At 42.2% G+C, this 27,027-nt stretch overlaps 2 protein-coding genes across 3 annotated transcripts in view; one reads left to right on the top strand and one right to left on the bottom strand.

Annotated features, from left to right (window-relative positions):
• Positions 1–539, bottom strand: part of TBC1D31 (TBC1 domain family member 31) — a 65,696-nt gene extending 65,157 nt beyond the window's left edge. For both annotated transcript variants that reach the window (XM_019717830.3, XM_019717680.3), the window contains exon 1: positions 381–539. In XM_019717830.3, coding sequence (XP_019573389.3) covers positions 381–502 — 122 coding nt within the window. In that variant the 5' untranslated portion in view covers positions 503–539. The remainder of the gene's footprint in view (positions 1–380) is intronic.
• Positions 540–566: 27 nt separating this feature from the next.
• On the top strand, positions 567–25,875 carry DERL1 (derlin 1). Its single transcript, XM_019718189.3, has 8 exons — positions 567–951; positions 11,226–11,337; positions 15,415–15,479; positions 16,500–16,526; positions 17,088–17,183; positions 18,329–18,381; positions 19,849–19,959; positions 23,572–25,875. Exons 1-8 carry the CDS (start codon positions 799–801, stop codon positions 23,708–23,710), a joined length of 756 nt encoding a protein of 251 aa, XP_019573748.1. The 5' UTR covers positions 567–798; the 3' UTR covers positions 23,711–25,875.
• Positions 25,876–27,027: the final 1,152 nt, after the last annotated feature.

The raw sequence follows: 27,027 nt of genomic DNA on the forward strand, positions 1-27,027 counted from the left end.
TGGGGGTGGGGGGGGCTCAGCTCAAACGTCACCTCCTAGGAGTTCTCCCCGCCCATTCACATTTAAAACAGCAATTTCTCCCCACACTCCCACATTTCCACCCCCGTCACTCTACCCCATTATCCTATTTTATTTTTCATATTTTTCTTATCACTCTCTGAAATTATCTTATTCAATTGTTTACTATGTGTCTAATCCCATTAGAATATAAACTCCAGGAGAGATGATACCACAACTCTGATAGTCGCAGTACCTCCGGTGTCTAGAACCCTAGCTGGCACTTAGTAAGCCCTGAACAAACACTTGTCAAGTGAAGGGACAAATAAGGAACTATATTCATTTTCCTCCTTCCCCTTTAAACACGCTCCGAGTGGACCCACCTGAATGCGTAAACCCGGCGGAGGGCGTTCAGCCTCGCCATTGGCTGGAGTATTACCGTTGCTCCTGGCAACCACTGTTTCCCACCAGTCGTGTCGCCGTCCCGCCTGGCCCGGCCCCTCATCGCCCCGCCCCCAGACCGCCGACCGTCGATCCATTGGTAAAAAACGATGCTTGCCCTTTAAGCGGCGGGACTTCTGGTCAACGTCGTTCGGTAACGCCGGAAGGGGAAGTTTCGCCTCCGAACGCTCCCTCGCTGGTCCGAATTCGGTGGCGCCACGTCCCCCGGTCTCCGCCTTCTGCACCGCGACGAGTGGCTTCCGCCTCGACACCTGCCACTCGCAGAGCCGGCCGCGTCGTGAGGGGCCCGGGACGGGGAGTCGGGCGGCGGGGCGCATCCTGGCCACCTAAGAAGCGAAGATGTCGGACATCGGGGACTGGTTCAGGAGTATCCCGAGCATTACGCGCTACTGGTTCGCCGCCACCGTCGCGGTGCCCTTGGTGGGCAAACTCGGCCTCATCAGCCCGGCCTACTTCTTCCTCTGGCCCGAAGCCTTCCTCTACCGCTTCCAGGTACTGCCCGGCGACGCGAGAGTGGAGACTACAGGTCCCAAGCGGGTGTCCGGTGGCGTAGCGTAGACCAGCATGTGGAGGACACGCGGTGCCTCTTGGGATTTGTAGTGCGACCGCTCCAGCGGTTTTGGGCGGGGCCCGGTGGTCGGGGGGCGCGGTGGCGCCCGAAGGGTTTGGAGCAAGGGCCTGGAGAGCTGGAGGGGTGGGGACGTGGGTTTGGCCGGGTGGGAAGGGACTGATTTAGTCCTGCTGTTAAGGTTGTGCTCCCTGTCCTCTGCACTCAGAGGAGGCAGTGGGAAAGGAAGTCTGTGACAGTCGTCAATCTGTTGTACAGTCTATTCTACTAGTGATTAGCAGCCTGGATTTACTTGGAGTAGGTGCCCTCTCACCTCTGCCACGTGGGTGGCGTAAGGCTGTCAACTTACCCAACCATCCAGCTCAGTTCCTTTTGTGTTAGTGGAGTTTTTTTTTTTTTTTTTTTTTTCCTGTTGGAGTGATTTGAGGTCAGAGGTGCAAAGAGTGAGTTTCTTTATCTGCATTTCTCCCAGACCCTGACTTAGTGTCTGGCACGTAGTGGTTGTATGTACGAAGGAATGAGTACACAGTTAATTGCTCCAGAAATGGAAGGCCTTGTGATTTTTTTAAGCGTGAAGGAAACAATCCAGATTTACATTCCTGGCATTAGAATATTACTTTCCTGGAGGTTGTCTTTATTCACTGGATTCTGTGATTTAAATCTTTGATCAGTGGCAGGTTAGATACGAAGAGCTGACATTAATTTCAACACATAACTTGGCCTGTAGATAATACTCTCTCGTTGGCTTCTTCACTGGCTATTTCTTAGTCTCCTTTGCTGCTTCTTCGTCTTCCTGACCTTTAGATGTTATGATGAGCCCCAAGGATCAGTTATAGGACCTTCTTTACATGCTCCACAGCTGAAAGGTGATCTCGTCTAGCTTCATGGCTTTGAAAACTTTCTATAAACTGAAGACTCTCAAATACAAATAACATGTATTTTTAGTTCAGATTTAGCTCCTGATTTCCAGCCATCTATTTGAAATTAGCACTTGGGTGACGGATAGGCACCTCAAACTTCACATGTCTCAAACTGCATACCCTTTTCCCATTGCACTAGAAGTAAATAGAAACTCCATTGTTACAGGAGCTCAGGCTAACAGTCATGGAATCATCCTTGACTTCTCTTTCTCACAGCCCACAATCTGTCAGTCAATTCTGTGTGCTTTAGACGTATATCCCGAATACAGTCACTTTTCATTCTCCATTGCTAGCTATTCTCATTCCAGCCTGTTCCTTTCAATCTTTTCTCTAGACAGCTGGAGTGATCCTTCTAAAATATAAATCAAGTCTCCTGTAAGTCCTCTGCCAAGAACTTTCCAATGTCTTCTCAACTCGTTGAGTAAAATCCAAGTCCTTTCAGTGGCCTGCAAGGCCCTCTGCTCCCTCTCTGCCCTCCTCTCCTGCTACTCTCCGTCTTCCACGTTAGGCTCCACAGTGGAATCCTGGCTGTTGCTCCGGCAGCTGACTTGGTCTCTTGATCTCCCGCCAGGGCTGTTTGCACATAGTATTTCTCTGTTTGAGGGAGCTAACCATGGCTTACCTCCTTACCATGGCTTACCATCTTACTGGCAAGGTCTTATCTGATTGCCCTACATAAAATAGTACCCATCCTTTACTGTGTCTCCCTTACCCTTAGTGGTTTTTGCTATCACCCCTTGCTTGGTATTAGTCCATTTCCCTTCAGAAAATACGGCTCTGTGGGAGCCAGGTCTTCCCTTGCTGACCACTGTCTTTGTTTCCTAGAATAGTGCCTGGCATAGCAGGTACTTACATGTGGGTTGAATGCGTGGAAATAATTGGAGGTACAATAGTGAATAAGCTGGAAAGGGTCCCAGCTGCCCATGAAGAAAATGAGAGAGGCATGTGATAGAGAGTGACTTAAGGGGTGTATCATTTGATAGAGTGTTCCAGAAAAGCCTCAAAGAAGATACCTGAACTGAAACTGGATGATGAGGAGCCATCTTTGGGAAGATCTGGCTCTAGGGACAATCTTTTGGGAAGAAGGAATAGTAAGCTTAGAAGCAGGTGCTAGAAACAGAAAGTAGACTGGATAGCGAGGTCAGAGTCAGCTGTAGGGATGGGGTTGGAGCTGAGGACGCAGAGATAGCCAGGGGTGGGTTTAGTAAAGCGAGGATGCAAAACTAGGGCTGGGGCTTGCTCGCATAGGGCCTTGCGGTTTGGACTGGGTTTCAGAGTCACCAGGCATGCTTTGGAGCCTTCAAACAAGGACGGCCCAGGTGCCCTTGACTGATCTGTGGGATGGACGTGGGATGTGGGAGAGGGAGGAATCCAGATAGAAAGTGAGAGATGGTGTTCTGGGCCAGGATGGCTGTGAGGATAGAAGAGGGTCTATTGGGAGTTGGAGTGGGCACGCTTGCAGCTGAATGGATGTGAAGGGTGGATGGAATGGGTGCAGGAAGCAGGACTCAGAAGATATCATTCTCCCAGTGGGCGATGGAGCCCTGTACTCAGATTGGAAATATTTCGGGAGGCTTGGGTTTGGGGAACATAACATAAAGAGTTATGTCTCGGCCATGCTCAGTCTAGAGATGCTATTTAGGCATCCAAGTGGAGAAGTTAACTATTGGCTTAACTTAAGAAGTTAAGCAGTTGGTTATTTGAGTATGATTGGGGCCCGCAGCCAGAATTTCATGCTGTTCTCTCCTTGCTTGCTCGGGTAAATATGTGTTGACTCAGTGAATATTGGGCAGTTTGTGCCTGGTGGCATGGTGACTGAGGTGCATGCATGAGGAGCCCTGCTTGTAAATCATTGTGAGATGGACCTGGTCAAAACGGGCTGTTTGAACCTCCTTGCGAAATCCTGCTTGCTTGTCGAGTCAGATGAGTAAAATAAGAAAGCCTTTCTATCAGACCACAGGTGTACAGTGTTAAAACGGTCATCGTTCATGTCACACCTTCCATGATTTTTCCCATCCTGCTAGCATTGTTTCTTGGGGCTTGTTATCCTGAAACTGGGGAGAAGCTGCTGGGGAGGCAGGACAGTGTACTGACTGCCCAGGTGTGAAAGGACCAGTATTTATACCTTCTTCTTCTTCCTGTGACTCCTACCCATTTTGGACAAGTTTAGCTTTCATTTGCAAATAAGTTCCTCAAGGTGAAGGAAGCAGCTGAAGGAAAACCTTGCATCTAGAGGCTCATGTGTGAGGACAGCAGCCGGTGGTGTGCTTTCTGCTAAAGGCTCGTCTTTTTCTTAGAGGCTGAGTAGTTAACAGCTTAAAAAAACATGGATTTAGAATTGTGGATTCCCGTTGAAAGTGACGAAAGTGACTTTTCCTCCTTATCGATGAGTTTCCTCTGATTAGCTCGTTGATTTGGAACTCCAAAGTTTAAAATGTTACTTCCTTAGTTTGGATAGGTAGAAACAGGAGCGGCGATTCTTCTGTTGTCCAGAGTTTGTAGTTCCTCATGCTTCACACCCATCAATCAAATAGTTCAGGATGATGAAATGTCTTGATAATGGTCCCTGATGAACTAGAAGAGAGGTCGTTTCTTGCTGTTCTGGTGGTTTCTGAGATTCTGTCTCCCAGGGCTTCCTCCACAGTGATATTTAATTTCTTCGGACAAAATAACATCACCCTCTTAAATCTGTATTGTGCTTCTCCATCTTTTATCTCATTCAGCTCCCACAGTCACCCCAGTTTAAGTGTTACCCCAGTTTATAGACAGCTGCAGTTTTGGTTTCTATCTCAGTGAGTTCAAGATCGTTCTGAGCTCTCGTTTAACTTCTTTGCATAATATCTATCAAAACACATACGAGTAGTTAAATGTTTAACAAAACAGTTTTGAGGGTGACTTCTTCCCAGTCAGTCATAGCAAATTATTTTTTCTTTTTCTGTTAGAGTAGTTGGGATTTCAAGTAATTGAGTCATGGTCTGCAGTCCTGGCTCAGCTCCTTACTCGTTGTATGCCCGTAGGCAAGTTATTTATCTTTTCTGAGCCTCAATTCTTTAATTACTGAATGCGTGTATATAACCAGCACCCAGAGCAAGCAGCAGAACATTACCAAAAAATGGGGCTAATTTAATGCCACATTAACTCTGTTCTGAGTTAACTCTGTTCTGACTCCATTGATTATAAGATGTCCCATCAATTTAATACAAATTTTTGGAGGGGGAGGAAAGTAGAAGTTACATTAAATGAATATATTGAGAATAAGACATCCTAACACAAAAATGAGTGTCTTCAAATTGAGGAAATGTTATTTACTGCCTGTCTCTATTATATAAATTACATAGAAAAATGTTTATAGAACATTTACTGGGCATAGAAAAATGCCCAGTAAATAGTCTGGTAAAAAAAATCTATTAAAAAATAATGTCATTTTTATTTATTAGCCAATAATTCTCTCATTACTGCTTTCTTTCTGTGGGCAGAAAGATTCTAATTTTAATTTGTAATTGAAATTGAAATGCAACTGCTGGATTATTGTCCTATTTTTTGTCCCTTTAAAAGCATCCTGACTAAATGGGAAGATGTGAACTCTCAGTTTCTCTAATTTGTTTCAAGAATAATAAGAAATGTCACCAACCAGACCTGTGATTGGGCCTGGTGATTTTATTTGCCAAGCTTTTGCTTATGTTACCACATTTAACGCATGATAGCAACCCTAGCAGATTGATTTAAGAGTTTATTGGGTTACCAATTTGTGCTTTCTATATCTCTGAGACTGTTTCTGATTAGTTTGCTCATTTATTCTATTCTTTAGATTCCACATATAAGTGAGATCATGTGGTATTTGTCTTTCTCCGTCTGACTTATTTCACTTAGCATAATGTTCTCTAGGTCCATCCATATCGTTGCAAATGGTAAGATTTCATTCTTTATGGTTGTGTACTATTCCATTGTGTAAATGTACCACAGTTTCTTAATCTAGTTGTCTGCTGATGGACATTTCGGTTGTTTCCATGTCTTGGCTATTGTGAATAGCACTGCAATAAACATAGGGGTGCAGATATAATATTTTTTCGAATTAGTGTTTTGGATTTCTCTGGATAGATACCTAAGAGTGGAATTGCTAGATCAATAGAGTCAATGGAATTGTAATAGATATATACGATGTCAGAGGGGTAGTAGATTTGGGGAGGGGTGTTATCACTTTGTGAGGGGTGAAATGTCTATTACATTGTTCTGTACACTTGAAACTAATAGCAAAAAAAAAAAAAAGAGTTTATTGGGGAAGAGAGACAAGCACACACAAAGCTGGAAGGGGGATGAAATTGGTCTGTAAGCTGAGCATACATAGAAGTAGCCTCAAGGTTTGGATTAGAGCTTGAGTGGCAAGTGCTTTTGGTATGTAGTACAGCTTTAAAATCTTTCCGTAGTTGTCCTGTCTATACTAGTTATGCAGTGATCCGTAGTTAAGGTTTCCCGTTAGACCATAGTTTTGTTTTAACTTTTTATTGAGTTAGAGTATACAAGCAGAAAAGTGTGTATGTTATGTATCTATAACTTGTTGAATTTTCCAAAACTGAATACATGTATGTAACTGGCACCCAGATCAATAAACAGAATACTACCAGCACCCCCATATGTTCCTACTGCTCCCTTCTGGTCACTGCTTCTCCCAAAAGTAACTACTAGCTTGACTTTTAATACCATAGATTGTTTTTGCCATTTTTTTCTTTACAGTCTATAAATGAAATCATACATGTGTATTCTTTTGTGTTAGCTTCTTTTTTTTTTCTTTTCTAAGCTTAGACCGTCATCCATCCATCCATCCATCCATCCACTGGCTATGATTTCCAGTACAGTGTTCGATAGAAGGAATGGTAGCAAACTTTCTTGTTCTATTTCCAGCCTCAGGATTTGAAATCTGCTTCTACTTTTCTTTTTTCCTGTTATTTGTTTATTTGCTTGTTTGTTTTATTAAGGTAACATTGGCTTATAGCATGTAAGTTTCAGGTGTGCAACATTATAATTTAACATCTGTGTATATACTACAGTATTGAGCCTCTTCTCAACTTACTTTTGAGAGTCACCCATGTTGTTGCATGAGGTCATAGTTGCTCATCCCCAGATTGTTCCTTTGTGTGAATAGACCACCATTTATTTGCCCAGTCTACTGGCAGTGGACCTTTGGGGGAGGTTTTTGGCCGGGGCTAGAAAATATAGTGCTGCTGGGAACATGTCTTGGTGAACATCGGAATGCATTTCTGTTGAGCATACACCTAGGAGTAGAATTAATGGCTTGTAATAGCTCTTTTAAAGTCCTCGATTGAGGTTGAGTGCCTTTCATTTGTTTTTCTTGCCTACCTAGTGTGTCCAGAAAAAAAAGGGGGGGGGGACAGTTTCTGACATCAGCATGTGTGGCACATGGGAGCTCTTCCTTAATTGCTTGGTGACTCGTGTAGACTTGAAGTCCAAATCAACTAATCTGTATTATTTCAGAAAAACCTTTGATAGTTACAAAACCCCCACTCTACATTCTGGATGGCATTTGTAATTATCTCAGTAGCAGATTGTTCGGGAGATTTTAGTTCAAGGATGGCTGAACGAAACAGTCTCTCAGCCGAAGTTGTTGGACTACTAACTAAAGAACAACGTCGTATGTTTTTTGAAGGTCTTAATATGGCAGTGAACAAATGGGCTTCTTGCTCTTGTTAAGTGAGGGACTCTGGGGAGATTGCTTAAACTCTAATGAGGGAGCAGCTTTCCTCATGAAAAAGGTGGGGTGATTATGCTTCTGGCCCTGGGATTGCTGTGAGGTTAAAACGAGATGCTTCCCTCCGCTTCTTCTGGCACGGGAGCCTTGCAGTCCTGGGGTCCATGAAGGCTTTCCAGGGCTAAAAACATGCATCCAGTACTCCCAGCCCTGCAAAGAAAGCCTTTTTTTAAATCCTAACTGTTTACATATCAGTTAGAGGAAAGGAGGGGATTTAGTTGGGTACCTTCAATGGGGATTTCAGAAATACTATATAACATTTTGTCCTTCTGAAGATACAGCTATCTCCTGGTGTTTTCAAATCATGATTTTAAAGTGATACAAAAATAATAAGACTCTTAGATCAGTGAAAGCAAGCATAACGGAAGGGTAGGCTTAATGAACGGGGGAAAAGAAGTGAGGTATTTTGACAGACACTGATTTCCAAAGAACAGGTGCACACAGTGGCTAAAAATAGTGTCGTGTTGTCAGTGTTAGTGAAAAATGTAATCAGAAAAAAACCCCGAGGTTTCTTTTCTAAAATCAGTCCTTGAGTAACTTACAGTAATATGGGGGCAGTTTAAAATGTGTGTTTGTAAAAATCAGGTCAGCGTGCATCTCCTAAAAGATCATAATAGTCGTACACCCACACGTGTTTTTTTTTCACCAAACGCCTTTTTAATCAACTCTTAATTCCAACCTTTCACAAAGTCTGTGAGACAAGGAAGGTCGGATTCATAGGACAAATGGTGCTGGGTAACACACCTCCAAACCCAGACCTTTCCAAGGCCCCATGGCTACTTAAGAGCCAAGCTTCTGGGGTTCACGCCCAGTGCTTTTCACAAGCAGGAAGAATCAGGATTATATCAGGATGATAAGTATAAGTAGTACCGAACAGTTTTACTGATTGTAATTATACCTCATAATAATGATGTCACTTGTGAGCGGCGTTGTAAACACAGGGCTTTAGTATCATAAAGTCTGGAGTCAGGCTGGCTGAGTCAAGTTTCTGGCTGTACCACTTACTAGCGATGATTTAACCTTTTCTCATAGTTTCCTCATCTACAAAACCCACCTCCTGAGTCAGGGCGTGGAAATGGGCAGAATAGCATACTGTTCATTTTTTAAACCATTAGCCAAAGTAAGGCAAGTATTAGCATACCATTCCCCTTTTACAGTTGGCAGTTGAGGCTCAGAAATGAACATTTTTATAAGCTAAGACTTAAGTCTTAAGTCTTCTCAAGTCATTTCCAGGGCTCTTTCCGTTAGACTATATTGTTGCCATGGTAAAATTGTGAGTAAGCCAAATGAATTTTAACCAAGTTTGTTGTACTGGTTTAATATACAGTTCTTGGAAAGTCACATTTTGGGTGTGTAAAGTGCGTTTCCCTCTGCAGGGAATTAAGCTCTGAGGGTCACATACCTATATTACTTAGAGGATGTAACTTGTCAGCTCTGTGTCTGGCCAGGCCCCACCACTAATGTCCTCCCTTCCAGCCACACCCAAGTTGTTAGCCGTATCGTCCATTTCTTGTGCTCTTACGGTTCTTTGGCACTTTGTCCTCATCTTTCCAAGACCAAATTTTCCCTCACTTTTGTCCACTCCTGCTTCTTTGGACAGCCTCCCCCACTTTTGGGAATTCCTTGATTCAGTGGCTGTCATTCGAGCTTGTGCAATAAGGCACATAGCTCTCAGCTAAAAGCCAGCATTGTACTGGGGTTTCAAAAGTCTGGGGGACCCATCTATTTCAGCCGCTATTACTTAACATGGTTCTGGAGGCACTTGCCAGTGAATTAGACAAGAATGGAATAAAGTACAAAATTTTATTTACAGGTAGAGTTCATTACTTGGAAAGCCCAAGAAGCTCAAATATTACCAATAGTAAGGTAGTTGAGCTTTGGTGGTTGCGTATAAGGAGATAGAAAGCAATAGTTCTACGGAAAACTGTAAATGCTAGGAATGACTTCTTCCTAGCTGGGAATTGTATTAATGTCACATTGATGTAATAAAGATGTTGGTTCTGGTTCACTTAGAAAAATAAAATATTGAGAGTAGCCAAGAAAATTGTGACAATGTGGAAGAGAAATGGGAGGGGAATTATTTAATTATGTAACTTTACCAGATATGAAAACATACTATAAAACTAGAAATTAAAATAGCTTGGTATTGGTGTAGGAATTCAATTGAAAACAGAGTAGTCTAAAAGTAGACCTTAATATAAAAGGGTGATAAAAGTAGCTTTTCAAATCAATGAAGAAAGGGTGGGTTACTCTGTAAATAGGATTGGGAAAACCGAGTGACCATCTAGAATAAGTTGGGTCTTCCTTACTCCTTACGTGAACCTTGAATGTGCTACAGTAAAACTGGGAGCACTTTTATCTTCTTGGCGTGGAGAAGTCTCCTGTGAACATGGTACATGGTGGATACACTTGCCTACATTAAACTGTCACATGTGGAAGTATGGCTAAAGTACCATCAAAACATAAGTCTGGTGACAGACTAGAAAATATTTGCAACAGTGAGAAATGGAAATTTCCATAATATATGAAGAAATGCAAATCTAGCAGAAAAATGAAGAAAGGAAATGCTAAAGTTTTTAAAACATGATTGGTGAATATAAAATACATCGAGTGGTGGGGGTGTGGAGAGAAGACAGGCATTAATTTACATTTTCGGAGGAAGTATATATTGGTTAAACATTTTTATAGGCATTTGGCAGACTCGACCAAAATGAAATGCAAATGTCTGATTTGGCAGATTGACTCACAGAATTGATCTACGTACATGTACAAAGAGGATATTCAAGAATATTCATCGTGGCATTGTAACAGTTTAAATGAAATTCAGATGTCCATATAAAAGACATACTATGAAGGCAATAAAAATATTTTTTCAAGAGAATAAAACAAGATATAGGACAGTACAGCATAAGATAGAATGAATAATAGTAACACATACTATTATTTCTTGAAAGAAATGCAAGAAACTGATCCATTGTTGCTGGAAAAAAACTGGGAGATTGAGGATCAGGAGAGAGGTTTACTTTTCACTGTGGAAATTTCTTTCATTTTTTGCGGGGGAGGATAAAAAATTCCTATTTCACTTCTACCTTTTGAATATGACATTTTTTTGACAAGGTTTGTGATCCGAGTATTATTATTTTCCTAAATAGAGATAATTACTGTATTGTTGGAAATTGTCATTGTAATTCATTTTTGACAGGCTTAACTGAATGCCTATTCCCAGTAGAGACTAACCACATATTTTTATAGTGCTCATTTTTTTCAACTTGTTTAGAAATATTTATTGCTTATTTTTGATGTCATTGTATTCCATCAATTTGTAAATTGATGTGATTGTAACTGATACGAACTTTTCTTCAGTTGTTTTCTTGAATGATATTGGTGGTGTCTCTTTGGTAGCTCTCATCATCGAAGAGAATGTTTTTCAAGGGTTAATTTTGTTTAGTTAAAAGAAAAAAATGTTAACCAGGCTTAGAGAAACTAACAGCTGTGTTTATTTTGATCTGGACAGATTTGGAGGCCAATCACCGCCACCTTCTATTTCCCCGTGGGTCCGGGAACAGGATTTCTTTATTTGGTCAACTTATATTTCTTATATCAGTATTCTACACGACTCGAAACAGGTATGTTATCCATAGTTGCTTTAAGTATTGTTTCTGCCCGGCTTGCTAATCTGTATATTTACTTGTTGGAGGAATTTTGAGGTCTGTTAGCATCTATAAAGAAATGGCATAATGATGGTAAGTGTTCAGTAAGTGGTAACTGTGCCAGGACTGTGTGCCAGGCATTTAGAATATTTGATTTTTAATCCTCACAACATCATCATAAGGTGTAAGTAGCAGGGTCCCCATTTTATAGGTAAAAAAACAAAACAGAGTAAGACCGAGGTTTACACAGCTTGCCCATGACCTTAGTGGCTGAGCTGTGTGCCTCTCACTTAATTTGACATCTCGCTCTTCTCTGTCGTACAGCAGTCCTTGCCCTTCAGTGCACAATTGGGCTGAAGTGTCTGTGTCTTCTAGATTGGGGTCGAAAAACATTGCCTTATGTAATTAAAAGCCCAGCTTATTCCCTGCAATTGAAACATGCAACTTTAAAATATATAACTGGGGTTTAGTAATATGGTAGTTTATCAGACGTGACTACCTATACCATGTTATGGATAAGCTTTTTAATAAAAACCTTTTTTCTTACAAAGTTTCCTACTGATTGTTATTTATTTCCTACTACCCCTTATACTGTTATTTATTTCCTGGAATCCCTTATACGCTGTTCTGAGTTACTTATACTGAGAAGCAATAAATTGATACTGCTGTGTCAAAATGTGAATATAATGCTTTTGAAAAGGCTGGCTGATCTCAGAGACTTTATAAACCTGCTGCCTATTAGCTCAGCGTAGAGAATTCTGAGCTACCCTTAAATCTGTCAGTTTGAACATTGTAAATCAGTCTCATAACTGCAGGGATAGAAGGATGGGCATTTATGTGTCAAATATAATTTCTCCTTAAATTGGCATTTGCTAGTAGGTGCTTTTTAAAAAGAAAGAAATCATTATATTAATACAAAGTGTCAGGCCTAGACTTCTGTTGCTTCTGGAAGGGACCTAGACCCTTTCCTTTAGGGAGCAAAAACGGGATTTGAGGAATAAACGTGGCTGGGGTGAGACTGACAACAGAGTTCTCACCGCCATATCACAGGCTTGATTCTTAAATCCACCAGAATATATGATTTTCATTCTCTCAGTTGGACTGATTGTGATACTGACTTGCTTAGCATTCTTACCCCTTTGATATAATTTAATTGAGGATTAAGTTGTTAGAGTAATGGACACACACACACACACACACACACACACGCACGGTGGAAAGTTCATGAACTTAACTGTCCGACTGCTATATCAATAGGTAGTTAACTCTAGATTAAGTGTGGGTGATCCATAACCTGTTTTTTAAATTTTTATTACGGAAAATTTTCAGGCATGGAAGTAGAGAGTAAGGCTAATGAACCTTTTTCTCTTTTTATTGAGATAAAATTCACATGACATCAAACTCACTGTTGTAACCATTTTAAAGGGTACAATTCAGTGGTCTTTAGTATATTTGCCATGTTGTACAGCCATCACCACTATCTAATTCCAGACATTTTCAAAACCCCCCAAAAAGCCCAAAGCAGTCACTCCCTTTCCCCGCCCCGTTTCTCTCAGCCCCTGGCAGCCACTAATCTGTTTTCTGTGTGTATGGATTTAACTGTATGGAACATTTCATGAGTCCTTTTGTGACGGACTTCTTTCGTTTAGCCTAATGTTTGCAGGTTTCACCCACACTGTAACATACATTAGTGTGAACCTCCTTTTCACCGCTCATCTGTAACAGTTTCCTCACAGCCAGTCTTATTTTATCCAAATCCACATCTGTTCTTCTAGCCCTGATTGTTTGAAGCAAAGTTCCAGACATGATAGCATTTCATCCATAACTAGTTTGATATTTACCTCTGAAATACAAAGACATAAAAATAATCAAAAAGTAATACATAATAGGTTATTAAAACCTAACTTACAGTAATTCCATGACCACTTTTTATTTGAAAATTGTCTTCTCTTGGTTACTTAAGTTTTTGAACCCAGTTACCTATCCCTACTCCCTAGTCAGGTAGTATAACGAATTTGTAACACCTTAGGATAAGTCTGTAGGATTATTAGGCATTGATCTGTTTTCATTTGCTTTAATTAAAAGTTGCCCCTTATTCCCCACTACCCAATCACAGAACATTTGGAAATTTTAGAGGTGAGAGGCATTTTAAAAACAGTCTTGCTGACATACAATTCACGTAACATTTAAAGTGTACAGTTCAGTGGATATTCATAGATGACCATCATGACTACAGTCAACTATAGAATATTTCATCACCACAGAAGGAAACCCTGTGCCCATTAGCAGCCGCTCCCGACTTGTATTCAAGCCCGTTTCACCCCCAGCCTAGGCAACCACTTTCTGCCTGTTTAAATTAGCGTGTTCTGGACATTTCTTATCAAGGAATCATACAATAGGTCGTCTTTGTGACCAGCTTCTTTCACTTAGCACAGTGTTTCCAAGGTTGTCTGTGGAGCATATATTAGTACATATTCTTTTTTATTGCCAGATAAGAATCCATTGTATGGAATTATCGTGCTTTGTTTTTCTGGGCATCAGATGATGGACATTTGACTTGTTTTTATTTTTCAGTTGTTACCCCCATAGGGAGGAACTTTTGAGAACTTGCCGTTTAAATAAGGTTTCACAGACAAGCAAACAAGGATTTGGAGAGGTGACGATGACCCAAAGTGTACAAAGCTGTGTGAGGTGACTGGAACCCAGGTTTATCGACTCCCAGTCTTCTCTCCACCACACAGTTTTCAAAATAACATGTTGACAAAATGTTTACCACCTGCATATTTTCCTGCCTGGCGAAATTAAGTATATAGCAGTGTTGGCTTATTTATAAGTTTTCTGATGTGAACTGGATGCCCACAGTTTGAGACCAGTTAATTTGTGAATTCCTACTCGTTGGAAGCTTGCCAAATAATAAAGTACCATTGTGTATATGGTTACAGTATTTTAAGTATTCAGTTGAAAGAATCCTTAGAAATCACAAAGCCCAAACCACAAAACTATTATTACAATTCAGAAACATTTGTTAGAATTTCAGCTCTGATTCATCGTAGTGATCCCCTACCAGTAAGTGTCCTAACACTGTAGCTGAAGTGTGCCCTTGAGGTACCAGGGGAGAAAAAAGGGAACAAGGAGAGACTTTTGCTGGAAATCCATTTTCTTTTAGATAGGTGTTTTTTCTGCCACTTGTTAAGATTTTTTTTTTTTAATTGACTATATGTCATGTAATTGTGATGGGGTGTGGTGGGGAGGGAAGGTAACTGCTTGAGCGAGAGTGACCTTACATTCGTTTGTTTCTTTTCTCTGCCTCTCTTCTTTCTAGTCTTCCAACCACAGGCACAAGGACTCACTCTTAGAAGCGAGAGCTGGGTCTGTGTTGCTTTTTCTGCCCAGTGTAAGACAGCCTGGTATATGGTGTAGTGACAAGAGCACTAAACTAGTCATTAGATTTCACTCTGCTTCTAACAAGCCCTGTGACTTTGCTCATGTAACCATTTCCCATCCGTCAAAAGGGGGTATAGGTCTTCCCATTCTACCTCCAGATACAGTATGAGGATCCAGAGTCGGAGGCTATGGAAAAGGTGGGCTGTCCCCCTGTCCCCCTGCCCACCCCACCCTGCCCATCAGAACTTATATTGTAGTGGAGGGAGAAGGGATTACCCACGTAATCACAAATATGTCATCAGATCATGATGAGAACCACGAAGGAAGACCCACAGACTGTGAGGGACTTCAACGGGTGGCACCTCAGTAGCTGTGGAATCGACTCTCCTCCCTCTGGGTCTGTTTTAGCTTGTGGTCATCAGAGCGTGTCACTTACTGGAATTCACTTGGGAGAACACAGGTTAGCCTTACCAGGTGACTGAGTTCGGGATTTTATTGAGACATGGTTTTAGATAATTTTTAAAAATTTACTTTTATTTGAAAGGAGTGATTTAAAAATATTCGCATGGTGGCTTCCTCTCGAAGTTTTGAAGTGTTTCTCTACATAGCAGTGATTTATTTTGTTCTGAAGTTCTGAACCCTGACATTTGGCTTATTTTTTGTTTCTAGGAGCTTTTGATGGGAGGCCAGCAGACTATTTATTCATGCTCCTCTTTAATTGGATTTGCATCGTGGTATCCTTCAGTCTGTTATTTTGGGCCAGAAATAAACCAACCTTTTTTCAGATTTGGGAAAACAGACAGTGTTCTGTACGACTCTTCAAATTACAGTCTTTGCATCTTTGTTTACTGCAGTTAATAAAAAATAATTAAAGGTCTTTTTAAAAGCTGTAGTAAATCATACAGAGGGATGAATTCTCTTACCATCGCCTCTGGAGGATTTTCCCACATTTGGTTGAGTTTTATTACGTTCCCTCTTCTTGTTCCCAGTTCTCTGTGTTCTCATGGGTGACAGCTTGACTGCAGCACAAAAAGGAGTCGGGCCCTAAGACAGCTTTTGAAATCTGGTCCTGATCAGAAAGTTAACTTATGGCCAGCATCCTCTTCTGACTTCATTGCTGTCCTAGTCCTGGGGTCCTAAGTGGTAACTCAGTCCCTCTGTAAGTACCTGGGTCTGGGAAAGGACACAGCGTGTCTCCGCTGTGTTTCAGCCACAGCCGTCAGCCACCTTCCAGCTGCGGACCTTTCCAGATGGTGAGAATTTCCAAAGGGACGTGATGGCTCCAGCCCTGTGCCGAGCTGCTGAGCTCAAACTTGCTTTGGGGCTTAGCTTCCATCCACACTTGGCCCAGAGCCAGAAAATGGGGCACGTTGGGTGCCCTTTCTCTTCCTTGAAGGGAAGGAAAAAAAAAAATTGTTTCGGATTTCAACCGTGCTGTGGAGCCCTGAAGGTCAGTAGAACCATTCTTGGTTTCAGAGGGCCCAGGCATCTCCATCTTCTAATTGAAGGAGACATGCTAACATGCAGCGCAAGGCAAAAAGAGGACGCAAGGTCCCAAACTGAGCCATGTGCCAAAGCGGTTAATTTCTACCTTTCCCTGTCATCGTACAGCCTACTAGAATATTTGTAATGAAGATTATTAGATACATTTGTGTTCTGGGATGTAAGCAACCCGAAATGTAGAAAAGTGTATTCCTTCAGAAGACGGGGCAGAATACTTTGTTGCTGTCTGATCTTTAACTTTCCAAACCAAGATTACTGGCTTAGCAATGGACATGCAGGTAAGTTGGAACTATCTATTTGTCCTTTTTATGTTTCATATGACTACTAATGGCCTTTGATGGTTTAAATTGCATTAGCTGTGTGGTTAATTATGGGCTATTTTGAAATTACAGCTGTTTCATTCTGAAGCCCTTACGTGAGTTAGCTAAACCATTACTTTTCTTACTCATTTCTGGCTTCCTTATCATGTATGAACATTGAGAATGACGGTTATCCCGCATTTTCTATGCATGTATGTAGATACACATTTTTAAAAAATTGAGAATATACAGTAACTGAAGCTTTAGGCCTGCTTTTTTTCAGGTAACACAGCTTGACCCTGATATTGCTGAATCCATCTAAAATAATGTAGTTGGGTTGTATTTTATTATAGGATTTGGTAGTGTACATCGTAGGATAAATTAAAAGGATCAATTTATCATTCTGATGAGTTGAGTCCCTTTTTGGTTTTTGAATAGTCATGTGAGAATTTGGAGGGGAGGTAAGAAAATGGCGGATTGACACGACGCCTGTTTCAAGGGCCTCTGGAGCCTCGTCTTCACATGTCGCTTCTTTTACAGTTGCTGATGATTCCTCTCATCATGTCCGTGCTGTATGTCTGGGCCCAGCTGAACAGAGACATGATTGTATCGTTCTGGTTTGGAACACGATTTAAGGTACTTGGACCTAGTCGGGAAGTTGTCCTTTTCGTCTGTCTTGGCAGAAGTCCCTCTCTTCAGCCCAGAGATGTACTTTCGGACTCGTCCAGAAGAGGTCACTGCAAAGCAGTGTACCTTCCGCAGGCCCGGCTCCCTTGCTCAGTCCCCTGTGTTTCTCCAGCCAACACAGACTCCTTACTTCCCACTCCCTGTGTATCTCAGGCTTGCGGGACCGTCCCCGAATGATCGCATGTGCGTGTGTGTGTGTGTGTGTGTGGTAGACAAAGTGAAGGAAAGATACTCATGTGGAACCCACCCCCTTTTAAAATCTGTTCTTACTACTCCCTGTTACATATTTTACATTTTAGCTGAAACATTGGCTTTTTTGCCCCCAAGTATTTCCTCTTGTGCCTTCTCACAGTTTCCACCTGTAACGTCTTTTCTGTTTTCCTCCTCGTGTAACTCCTACCCTGTCCTAGACTGAGTTGAGCCTGAACGTATTTCCTGAGTCACCTGCCTAGAATTCATCTCCCCTTTGGGATTCTGTAATATTTTGTGTTCCTCGTTTAGTACGTACCACATTCTGCCTTCCACTTACTTATGTAGAACTCTTTACTGGTTTGTAAAGTTCCTTGCAGCTCCTTTTGCTCTTCGTATGCTGTCTCAAACCTGGTAAGGGCTTCACATGTTGAACTCATCTGAGAGCCGTCTTGTTTGGGAGAGTATTAGGTTAAGACATTAATGTGCAAAGAGATAAAAATTCAAATAATTTTGTGAAATATGTAAACAGAGAACCTAAAAAGATGGAGTATTTTCAGTTTATTGGTAACAACTTGCTGGTTAGAGTCTTACTGTGATTCTATACGGACGATGTTTTTATTATCATCTGTATGACACTCAGCTACTTTCTGAAGCTATTTGTTAATATTAATTCAGCAGGGCTCTGTCCCTCCCGTTACTAATATATGAATATGTGTAATTTTAGATAGGAAGTTTTAAGTACAGTAGGAATGATGCTAGATTGATCTGAGACATTTTTGCAGTGACTTTCCCAGGGATTTATATAAAGCCCTTGCCAGTGCCTCCGTCTGTACCCATTGCAGCCCTTAGCAGCAGTATCCTCTTAGGTGTGGTTACTCATGTTTGTGTCTACTCTTTCCTAGGCCTGTTATTTACCTTGGGTTATCCTTGGATTCAACTATATCATTGGAGGCTCGTAAGTGATACTAGGTTTATTTAATTGGAAACTAATCCTTGGAAGACTTCCGTTCTTCTTTGTCTTCCTTCTCTGATCTTTGTGAAACTTTAAAGAATCTCAACGTTGATGCATTGGAACCTTTTACTTACAAAATAATTTTATTTTGATGTAATTGATTAAATTATAGGGCTTTAAGCGCATTTATTATTGAATGATTTTTTGTTGTTAGCTCCTTGTTACAATATGCTTCCGTGTATGTGTTGTTGAATAAATATTCATTTATGGATCATTGTCCACATTGAGCAAACATAGATGTAATCTGTGTCTGAGCTGACTCCTGTAAGAACTGTGCATAAAGTGACTATGTTTTTTATTCTTAAGGCATTTTCAGAATGCTTTGGGAACTGCTTACAGTCACAGAAATGCAGATTCTCAGATAGGAAGTAGTTTTTTAAGTGGTTTAATAGTACAGAAGTTTTGGCCAAACAAGGTCAGATTTCTAGTCTGGCATTAGAACTTAAGACTTAGGAAAACCTTTCACACATCCAGTCAGAATTTTAGGAGAAGGACAGCAACATGCAACTGTTCTAAGAACTCCCATTTCTCATACTACAAAATATTTTTCATGTTTTAATAGAATTTTATAGTACTAGTTCTTAATAGATCTGACATATTTGCCCTGTGTGGTCCTAACTTCTCCTGCATATTGATAGGGAGAAAGGAATGAATCAAGCAGACAGACTCCGTTCAGAGCACAAGTTCTGAGCTTGATAAGTCTCCCCTGTTACCCACAAGGGCAGATCTGGGAGCAGTTGCACTGTTGATTTTCCCTGCTGGGAATCACATCGCAGGTGAAGACAGAAGGACATGTAATAGTAAGGCTCCATAAAACCTTGAAGGGGCCTATGTGGAAGCCATGGGAAAACTGAAGAAGGTCAATGCTTATTTCAGGATTACAAGGTGAAGGTCAACTTCCTGAAATGATCTCTGTGATGTCTTATACTCAAGGATACCAGAGGCAAGGAAGAGTGCTCAGTGGTTCCAGGAATGGGGAGTAGGCGATTATTGCCCCTCCTTTCCTTACTGTAATGCTTCTCTTTTCTTGCTAGCCTTCGTTGTTTGCCCATTTTTTTCAAATACAGTATTCATGACTGGAAGCATTCAGAAGTTTGCAAGTTCCCCAACTCTTAAGGCAGAAAGTAGTGAAAGCAATATCTTGAGGATGGGCTGGGATTTGAAAGAGATGTCCAAGGGCAGATGTCCGAGCGCCGACCCCATGGGTCTAGCAGGACTGGTTTCCCTTCTCCCCCAGAATGCATTTGCCTCTCAGACCACAAAAGGGCTCATTGTGGCGCTGTCACAGACTCCCAGGGACCAGACATAGGCTGCCATGCGGGATCTCTTCCCTGTGCTGTCAGTAAGAACTTGCTGCATCTCGCTTTACTGCTTGAATGTCTTTAAACTGATTTGGCTCTATCCTTGCAGGGTAATCAATGAGCTCATTGGAAATCTGGTTGGACATCTTTACTTCTTCCTAATGTTCAGATACCCAATGGACTTGGGAGGAAGAAATTTTCTATCCACGCCTCAGTTTTTGTAAGTGTTTTTCCCCCCTCTCTTGTTTAACAGTCATTTGACTGCATGTGTTCTTGTATATCCTGATAAGAACTCCATGAGAAATAGGATTTACCTCTCTGTCTGAAGAAATGTGAGCCAACAAATGACTTGCCCTGGTCACACGGTCACGGGAAGCCAGGGATCGAAGCCACAGCTGTCTTCTTCATGGAATCCAGCCAGGGGCCACTGAGACTAGATTCAGGCATCACGGGAGCTTTTCGGCTCTGCTGGGCAGGCGGGGCAGCTGGTGCAGCTCCTAGTGTGCAGCGATGGGCCAGGAGAACAGGGTTATCAGTTTTACCCAAGATTCTTGGCCGAGGAAGGGTAAAGGGGGTAAGTTAGCTCATTGGTGAATAATGGAAAACATTTTTATGCTAAATATTATAGGTGGGGAGCCAGCCCGGTGGCTCAGGTGGTTGGAGCGCCGTGCTCCTAACACTGAGGTCGCCAGTTCGATTCCCACAAGGGCCAGTGAGCTGCGCCCTCTACAGTTAAGATTGTGAACAACGGCTCTCCCAGGAGCTGGGCTGCCGTGAGCAGCCGGAGGTTGGCGTGGGCTGCTGTGTGCTGCCATGAGTGGCCAGTGGCCAGTGTGGTCTGTTGTGAGCGGCCCACCGATGACTGGCGACCTGCCTCAGACTGGGGAAGCACGGGGCTCCTAATACCAGGATGGACCAGGGAGCAGTGTCATACACAACTAGACTGAGAAACAATGGCTTGAACTGGAATGGGGGGAGGGGGAATGCGGAAAAAAGTGGAAAAGAAAAATTATAGGTGGGAATATTTATAGGAGTTTTCAAAGTTAAAAATGAGAGACTTGAGGTTTGTATAGTCCCGTACCCTGTGAGTATGTGCTTGTTCTTTGTCTGCTTTTGGGGTTTACTCAAGTGAGGAGGCTGAGTGGCTGAGGGCACAGCTTTGGTTTTCAGACAGACTTGGGTGGGAAACCCTTCCCCTTATTTACCTGTTTTGGGACTGGGAAAGTCGCTTAGTAAAACCACTAAGCTTCAGCTTGTGAGTCAGTAAGTTGGGGGGAAGGCCCGTCTCCGAGGACGGCAGGAGGTGAGGTTGGAGCACAGTAGTGGGTACTCAGGAAATGCGAGCTCTTAGCCTCGTTCCTGAAGCTGGGGCTGCGGACGAGCCAGAAGAGGTGCTGACAACACTTCTGCGTGTAAGAAGTGTGACCACTGTCCATGAAGTGAAAGGCTATGGAAGAAGGGACCAGTGAAATCACCACCTGGGTGTCACAGCCTGCCTGACAGTCACACCTAGTCTCCAACTGGGAATATGCAATAACAGCTTGCTTTTGAAAGCTTAAAAAATGAAAATAAAAACCCCTTTTCACATCTTGCTGCTTTTAATGTTTTGCAGTTTGTCATTCTTCCAAGGGGTCCATGAGGGCAGTAAAACTTGAGTAGCCCTCTCACCCCAACTCCCCACCTCCTAGTAGAGGTTAAGATAGGTTTTTGAAAGACTTTTATTGTGAAATACAATATACAAACAGAAGTACACTATTATTATTGTATTTTTTTTTTTTCTTTAAGAGCATAAAAAGAAACTTGTTTCTCTTCTGAGCCTTGAGTTGCCTCCAGGCTTAAAAAACAAATGACCAATCTGCTTTCCAATTATCAAAGGACACGCAATGACAGCAGGCTTGGATTTTTGATCTAGGTTTATCAAGTCAGATGGCAGATGCATCATTAAAAAAAAAACTTGGTACTTTGGGGGGCAGCCAACAGTTACTTTACTTTAAATGGCCATATTCTGACTTAGCAGTTTGGAGATATTTCTCAATTGTGGGCAACCAAGTATACAAGATTCTAGTGGGAAAATCGACCACTCGCTGGAAGCCTACCTTCCAATTGAGCTTTCTCTGTTGGTGGAAGCCCTTCTGTTAAATTTTGCATAAAGCTCAGATGACAAAATGTAGCTCCTTGCAAAAGCAGTAACTGCTTTGAAATTGCCATAAATTTTTGTTGATTATGTGTAATTGGGTCTTATACTAATTACTTGCATTTAATTTCACTATCTGTCTAAGCAGTGGAGATGGCTTCCATATTGTCTTACAGTAAGAAGCAAAGCGGGACAGCCCTATCATTGCCTTTTTAAGTGTTCTAGTATATTATATACTTTGAAGGAATACTATTATACCAGAACATCGTGGATGTTGAGAAACCAGCGCTTGGAAATACATTGTGATTTAAAAGCCACAGCTGTATTTATTTAAAGGGGAAGATGTGACTTACAGAATTCTAAGATATATCACTATTCTGCATTCCATTTAGAAAAGTAAACAGATCCTCTCCTGTATGCAGTTATTTTTCTGTTTAAAAAGGGGTTCACTTTCTTTTTGGGGAGGGCGCATGAACGCATCAAGAGTGAGGGCTGCAGTCACTAACTGCTGTCGCCTGCATCACGCTGTGTGTGTCCCGCCTGCAGCGGGAGGCCTGCAGTGCAGTAAGATGCAGGATGCAGACTCCGGAGCCAGGCTGCCTGCCTACCTTTGAATCCTGTCACTTTGGAAGAGCTTTACTCAGTCTTGTTTCAATTCTCCCGTTTTTATCGGGGGTCAGTAATGCCTACCTCTTAGGGTTGTTATGAAGATGAGATGAATTTATAAACATGCAGTGCCCTGTGTATGGGAAACTTGTATGTTAAGGTTTTGTCTCCTCTGCAAGCTTTTTGCTGTGGGCCAGTCACCACTCACGGTTTGCACTTGGTGCCATGAAGGGTTTAAACTGGGGTGTCAGATCATGGTCTCTGCTTTCAAGCAAAATTTTAAACTTTAGGACCCAAGAAGTAGATTAAATAAACACAGTCTCAGTTTACTAATAGTCATTGAAGGGAAATTGTTGGAAAAACTGAGACCATAGCATGGGATTTATTTAAGTTTTCTTAGCTGTTCTGTGACTTTTAATTTATGAATTTGTGAAGTGGGAAGTCAGCTAACCTTTTTGGGCTTCAACTTTCCCACCATCTGTGAGATGGCAAGAATGCAGTTGGAGGGCAGATTATGAATAAACGTTAAAAACATACCCAGAACTCCAAGACACAGAACCGCCTTCTCCAGGCTCCCTGTCATAGATGCAGAGCCCAGCTGCACTGCAGAGATGCCATGTGGGGCTCAAGCACACTTGTCCTTTGAAAGTGAATTTATTTTGTATCCTTTGATCCATATTTAGATATATCAAAATTATATATATATATATATATATATATATATATATATGTGACTTTTTTCTGGTGATTGGATTTATGGGAATAATATTTTTGCTTCCATATTATTCTGCATTAATTACTTTTATAGTCAGAAAAATAATTTTTTTTAGAGTGTGAATTTAGCTGAAAACTTAAGTCAATTTAAGAAACCTGAAAAGTGAATGCCTTCTGTGGCCAGGGCCCTGAGCTCAGTGCTGAAAAGGCAAGTCAAATAAGACATTGTCCCCCAGCCTTGCCGTTGGCCACAGACTAATGTAATTCAGTGTGACAGATTGGGGGCCACCAGGAAAGGGGGATGTGCTAAATGGTCTGATGACTGTGGAAGTGCTTTTATCGTCTTCTCTTTCTTTTTGTCCCCTTCCCCCCCTACAGGTACCGCTGGCTGCCCAGCAGGAGAGGAGGGGTGTCCGGGTTTGGCGTGCCCCCTGCTAGTATGAGGCGAGCTGCTGATCAGAATGGTGGAGGTGGGAGACACAACTGGGGACAGGGCTTTCGACTTGGGGACCAGTGAAGGAGTGGCCTCTGGCCTGCCCACCAGCCCGTCTGCTCAGATGAAGTTTTCTCCCAGCGCTGAGTGTGCTTGACAACCGAATTCTAGCAAACACCGTGGGGCCTGACCCACACTGAATGTAGTCTTTCAGTACAAGACAGCATTTTTTAAATCCTGAAGAAAAATGTAAGTGTTCCTCAAGTTTCATGATTCTCATTCAAGTCCTTACTGCTACGAAGAACAAACGTCAACTGTGCAAATTTCAGAACTGACTAGATTTTTTTGGTGTCTTTTTTTTCTTCCTCTTCTGTCTGAATAATGGGTTTTGGCGGGTCCTGATCTGCTGACACCAACCTGGGCATCTGGAGTTGGGTCACCAAATCCTGGTCAAAGGGACTCGTACCTCTTTCTTGCACACAGGCCTCCCTCCCACTTTTTCCAGCTCCCAAATTTGCAGCTAGAGGAGGTTGCCCTTAAAATGGTCCTGCCTTTGACAAGCTGTCTTATTTATTGACTTTTGCCAAGGCTGGGTCACAGAGAACTTGTTCGCACCCGTTTTTTCCCCTTTGGTGGCAGAACTGAAACAATAGGGGAGAAGACAGGAGCAGCGGATGAAGAGCTTTTCCTCAGCTTTTGCAATTGCTGTGACCTGATATCAGTTGCTACCACATGCCATCTCTTCAGATGATTTTATTAAAAAAAAAAAAAAAAAAAAAAAAAAAGCCCCACTGAGTCAGTGAGGGCCGTAGATTGGTGTTAATGAGGCATGACAGTTGTTGCTAGGCATTTTTTTTTTCCTGATTTAAATGATCAAAACTATAGTGGAGTTGCATCTAACGCGGACTGGGTTTAAACCGTGGTGAGCATAATCCCTTTGCATCTCGTGTGTAGGGAGGGCTACTGGCTTGGTGTGTACCCGAGTAGTTGGACTGTTGTGCTAGAAATTCCCAAATCACATTTGCCACAGGGAGATGCTGTCATAGGGAGGCTCCTGGGCATCGATTCCATTTCATTCTCATCGTGGATATGTTTGTGAGTACAGTGGAGGGGAGAACCACAGACCCTATTTAAACTGTCAGTTTTTGGGTCCCCCTCCCTGCTGTCCCCCTCGGCCACGTGCTTCAGGTAATTGTGAGGCAGGTGCGGCTCCTCTCTACGTACATAGATCATATTTTAAGAGCTAACATAGCACATCTAAGTAAGTCACATAATTTGGGGTTATAATGGCTTTAGAATCAGTTGTGTTTGAGGGTCTTTATCATTTTGAGTCACGAATGTACATCAGACCAGCTGAAATACCCACCACTCGTTTCTCATAGGTGGACTTTTTCCATTAGAGCGAGGCTTGTCACCAAATAAAGTTTTTGGAAGGCTGCAGTGTTTCACACAGTTTCTGATTTTATGTTTTTATTCCGAAAGCAGACTGCTAGGAGCAGTGTTGAGTGGCTGCCGTACTTTAATCAACGAAGAAGGCTTTGAACATTTTGATCCAGTTTCTTTTCAGGAAACATTGTGTGCTAGCAGGATGGCTCTTCTTTGCCCCACTCTTAAACAGTGATGTGTGTCATCCTAGGAAGAGGGGATTTGAAAACAGCTCCTCAGTTGTAATAAAGTTTGTGTGTTCTCCATATTTAATTTATATGATAAAATAGGAGGTGGGGAGAATCTAAACCTTAACTGTCATATGTTCTGTTGTTGACCTGTGGCCACAATAAAATTTGCTTGTAAAATGTTAGAAGCAATTATTCCTATGGTGTCGCCTGTGCAGTCGTCAGTCATACAAGGGTGTGAATTCCTTGTATGTGGAAGAGGATTCTCCCGGTGAGTGAGTTGGGGTCTCTCATACGCCCTCTTAGCAACTCAACTGCCTGAGCACAGTAGTTTTTCTAAAGGTTGTGACACGTATTCTTTAGAATTCTTCAGTTCAAGGCACAATGTTCATTAAATTCTTTCTTTAAACATGTTTAGCAAGCTGATGATTTTATTAATCTTGTCTGGATTACCTATTTTTTTGGAGTAATTTTGGCTAAGCCAGCTATTTGAGATTTGATTTGGCAAGGCAAGACATGATAGTGGATTCTCTTAATGAATGAAAGAAAACAATCCTTATTTTGTATAGAGAAATTCCCTTTTTGTAACAAATTGTTTTTATTGGTAAAAATTGTCAATTAAAATGTACAACTTGACGGTTGTCTGTCCTAAGTTTCTGTATCCCTCCTCTGCCTCGGTACCCTGTGGCCTCTGTGAGATACGACATAATTTCTGTAACCAGTCATCTCTTGGGCATTTACGAGTGCCTGGTATTTGTTGCTATTATAGCGACACAGCAAAAATTTGTGTATCTACTTCTCTTCACATTTTGGAGGTTATCCGGAGGATTCACGCCTAGAAGCAGAATTTCTGGGTTTCAATTTTAATGAAGCAAGATGCTTCTGAGCACTGGCTTAGGAGTCATATCTGATTGTAGTGTGTTTCTCGGCCTTTCTGTAGCTCCCACCTATGGGGTCTGAGTCCTGGAACCCAACGGAATTAGTTTTATCCCCTTGCCATGTAAGAACCCACGGAGACTGGGAGGCGGACGCCTGACGTTCCTGAGCCTTCTTGAGGGTGAACCATCCATGTTTGTATCCCAGGCTTTAGGCAGGCCGTCTTCATTCATCACAAGGTGGGGCGCTGAGAAGGGACAGGGCTGTGTACCCCTCTCCTGGTACTAGGGAGATACCAGAAAAGTGAAAACAATCTGCTTACCTCAGAGGACAGCACATTGCCAGTGTCACTGTTGTAAGCCACCTTTTGAGTAACACTGACCTTGCGATTGCCAACTGCCTCATTCATTGCCGACTCTTTTCTGAGGTCCCTTCCCCCTTTAAGTTTTCAGCATTAACTGAATACTCAGTAACAACACTGAACCTTTGGGAAACTCATGTTAGCGTCATGAGGACAGCGACAGCATCTTACCACAGCGGTAGTCCCAGTACATAGCTCAGTGCCTGCCACATACAGGTGCTTACGTGTTTGCTGCACTGAGCTGAAATTTGCACGGGGTAGTAGGGTAGGCATTTGGCTTGTTTCGGGAGAGAGCTGATGGCCTGATCTCTCAAGAGCCTTTTTGTTGTTCATTAAGGGAATTACACGCCTCTGAAAGAGAACACTAGAGGAGGTTGGAGATAATCAGGAAGGACGGAGTCAAAAGTAAGATCCTTTTTAAAAAGCAGCTAAGCATCTTCCATCTATAATGTGTAATTATCTGCTCATGGGTGTAGGTACTTGGGGGTGATTTGGGCAAAAGGAGACACCGAATAGACTGAAGGCAAGCAAGAACATTTAGGAAGGTTAAT

This window comes from Rhinolophus sinicus, chromosome 6 (genome assembly GCF_057876585.1).
Source record: "Rhinolophus sinicus isolate RSI-liver-muscle chromosome 6, RSI-T2T, whole genome shotgun sequence".
NCBI classification, from domain to species: Eukaryota; Metazoa; Chordata; class Mammalia; order Chiroptera; family Rhinolophidae; genus Rhinolophus; species Rhinolophus sinicus.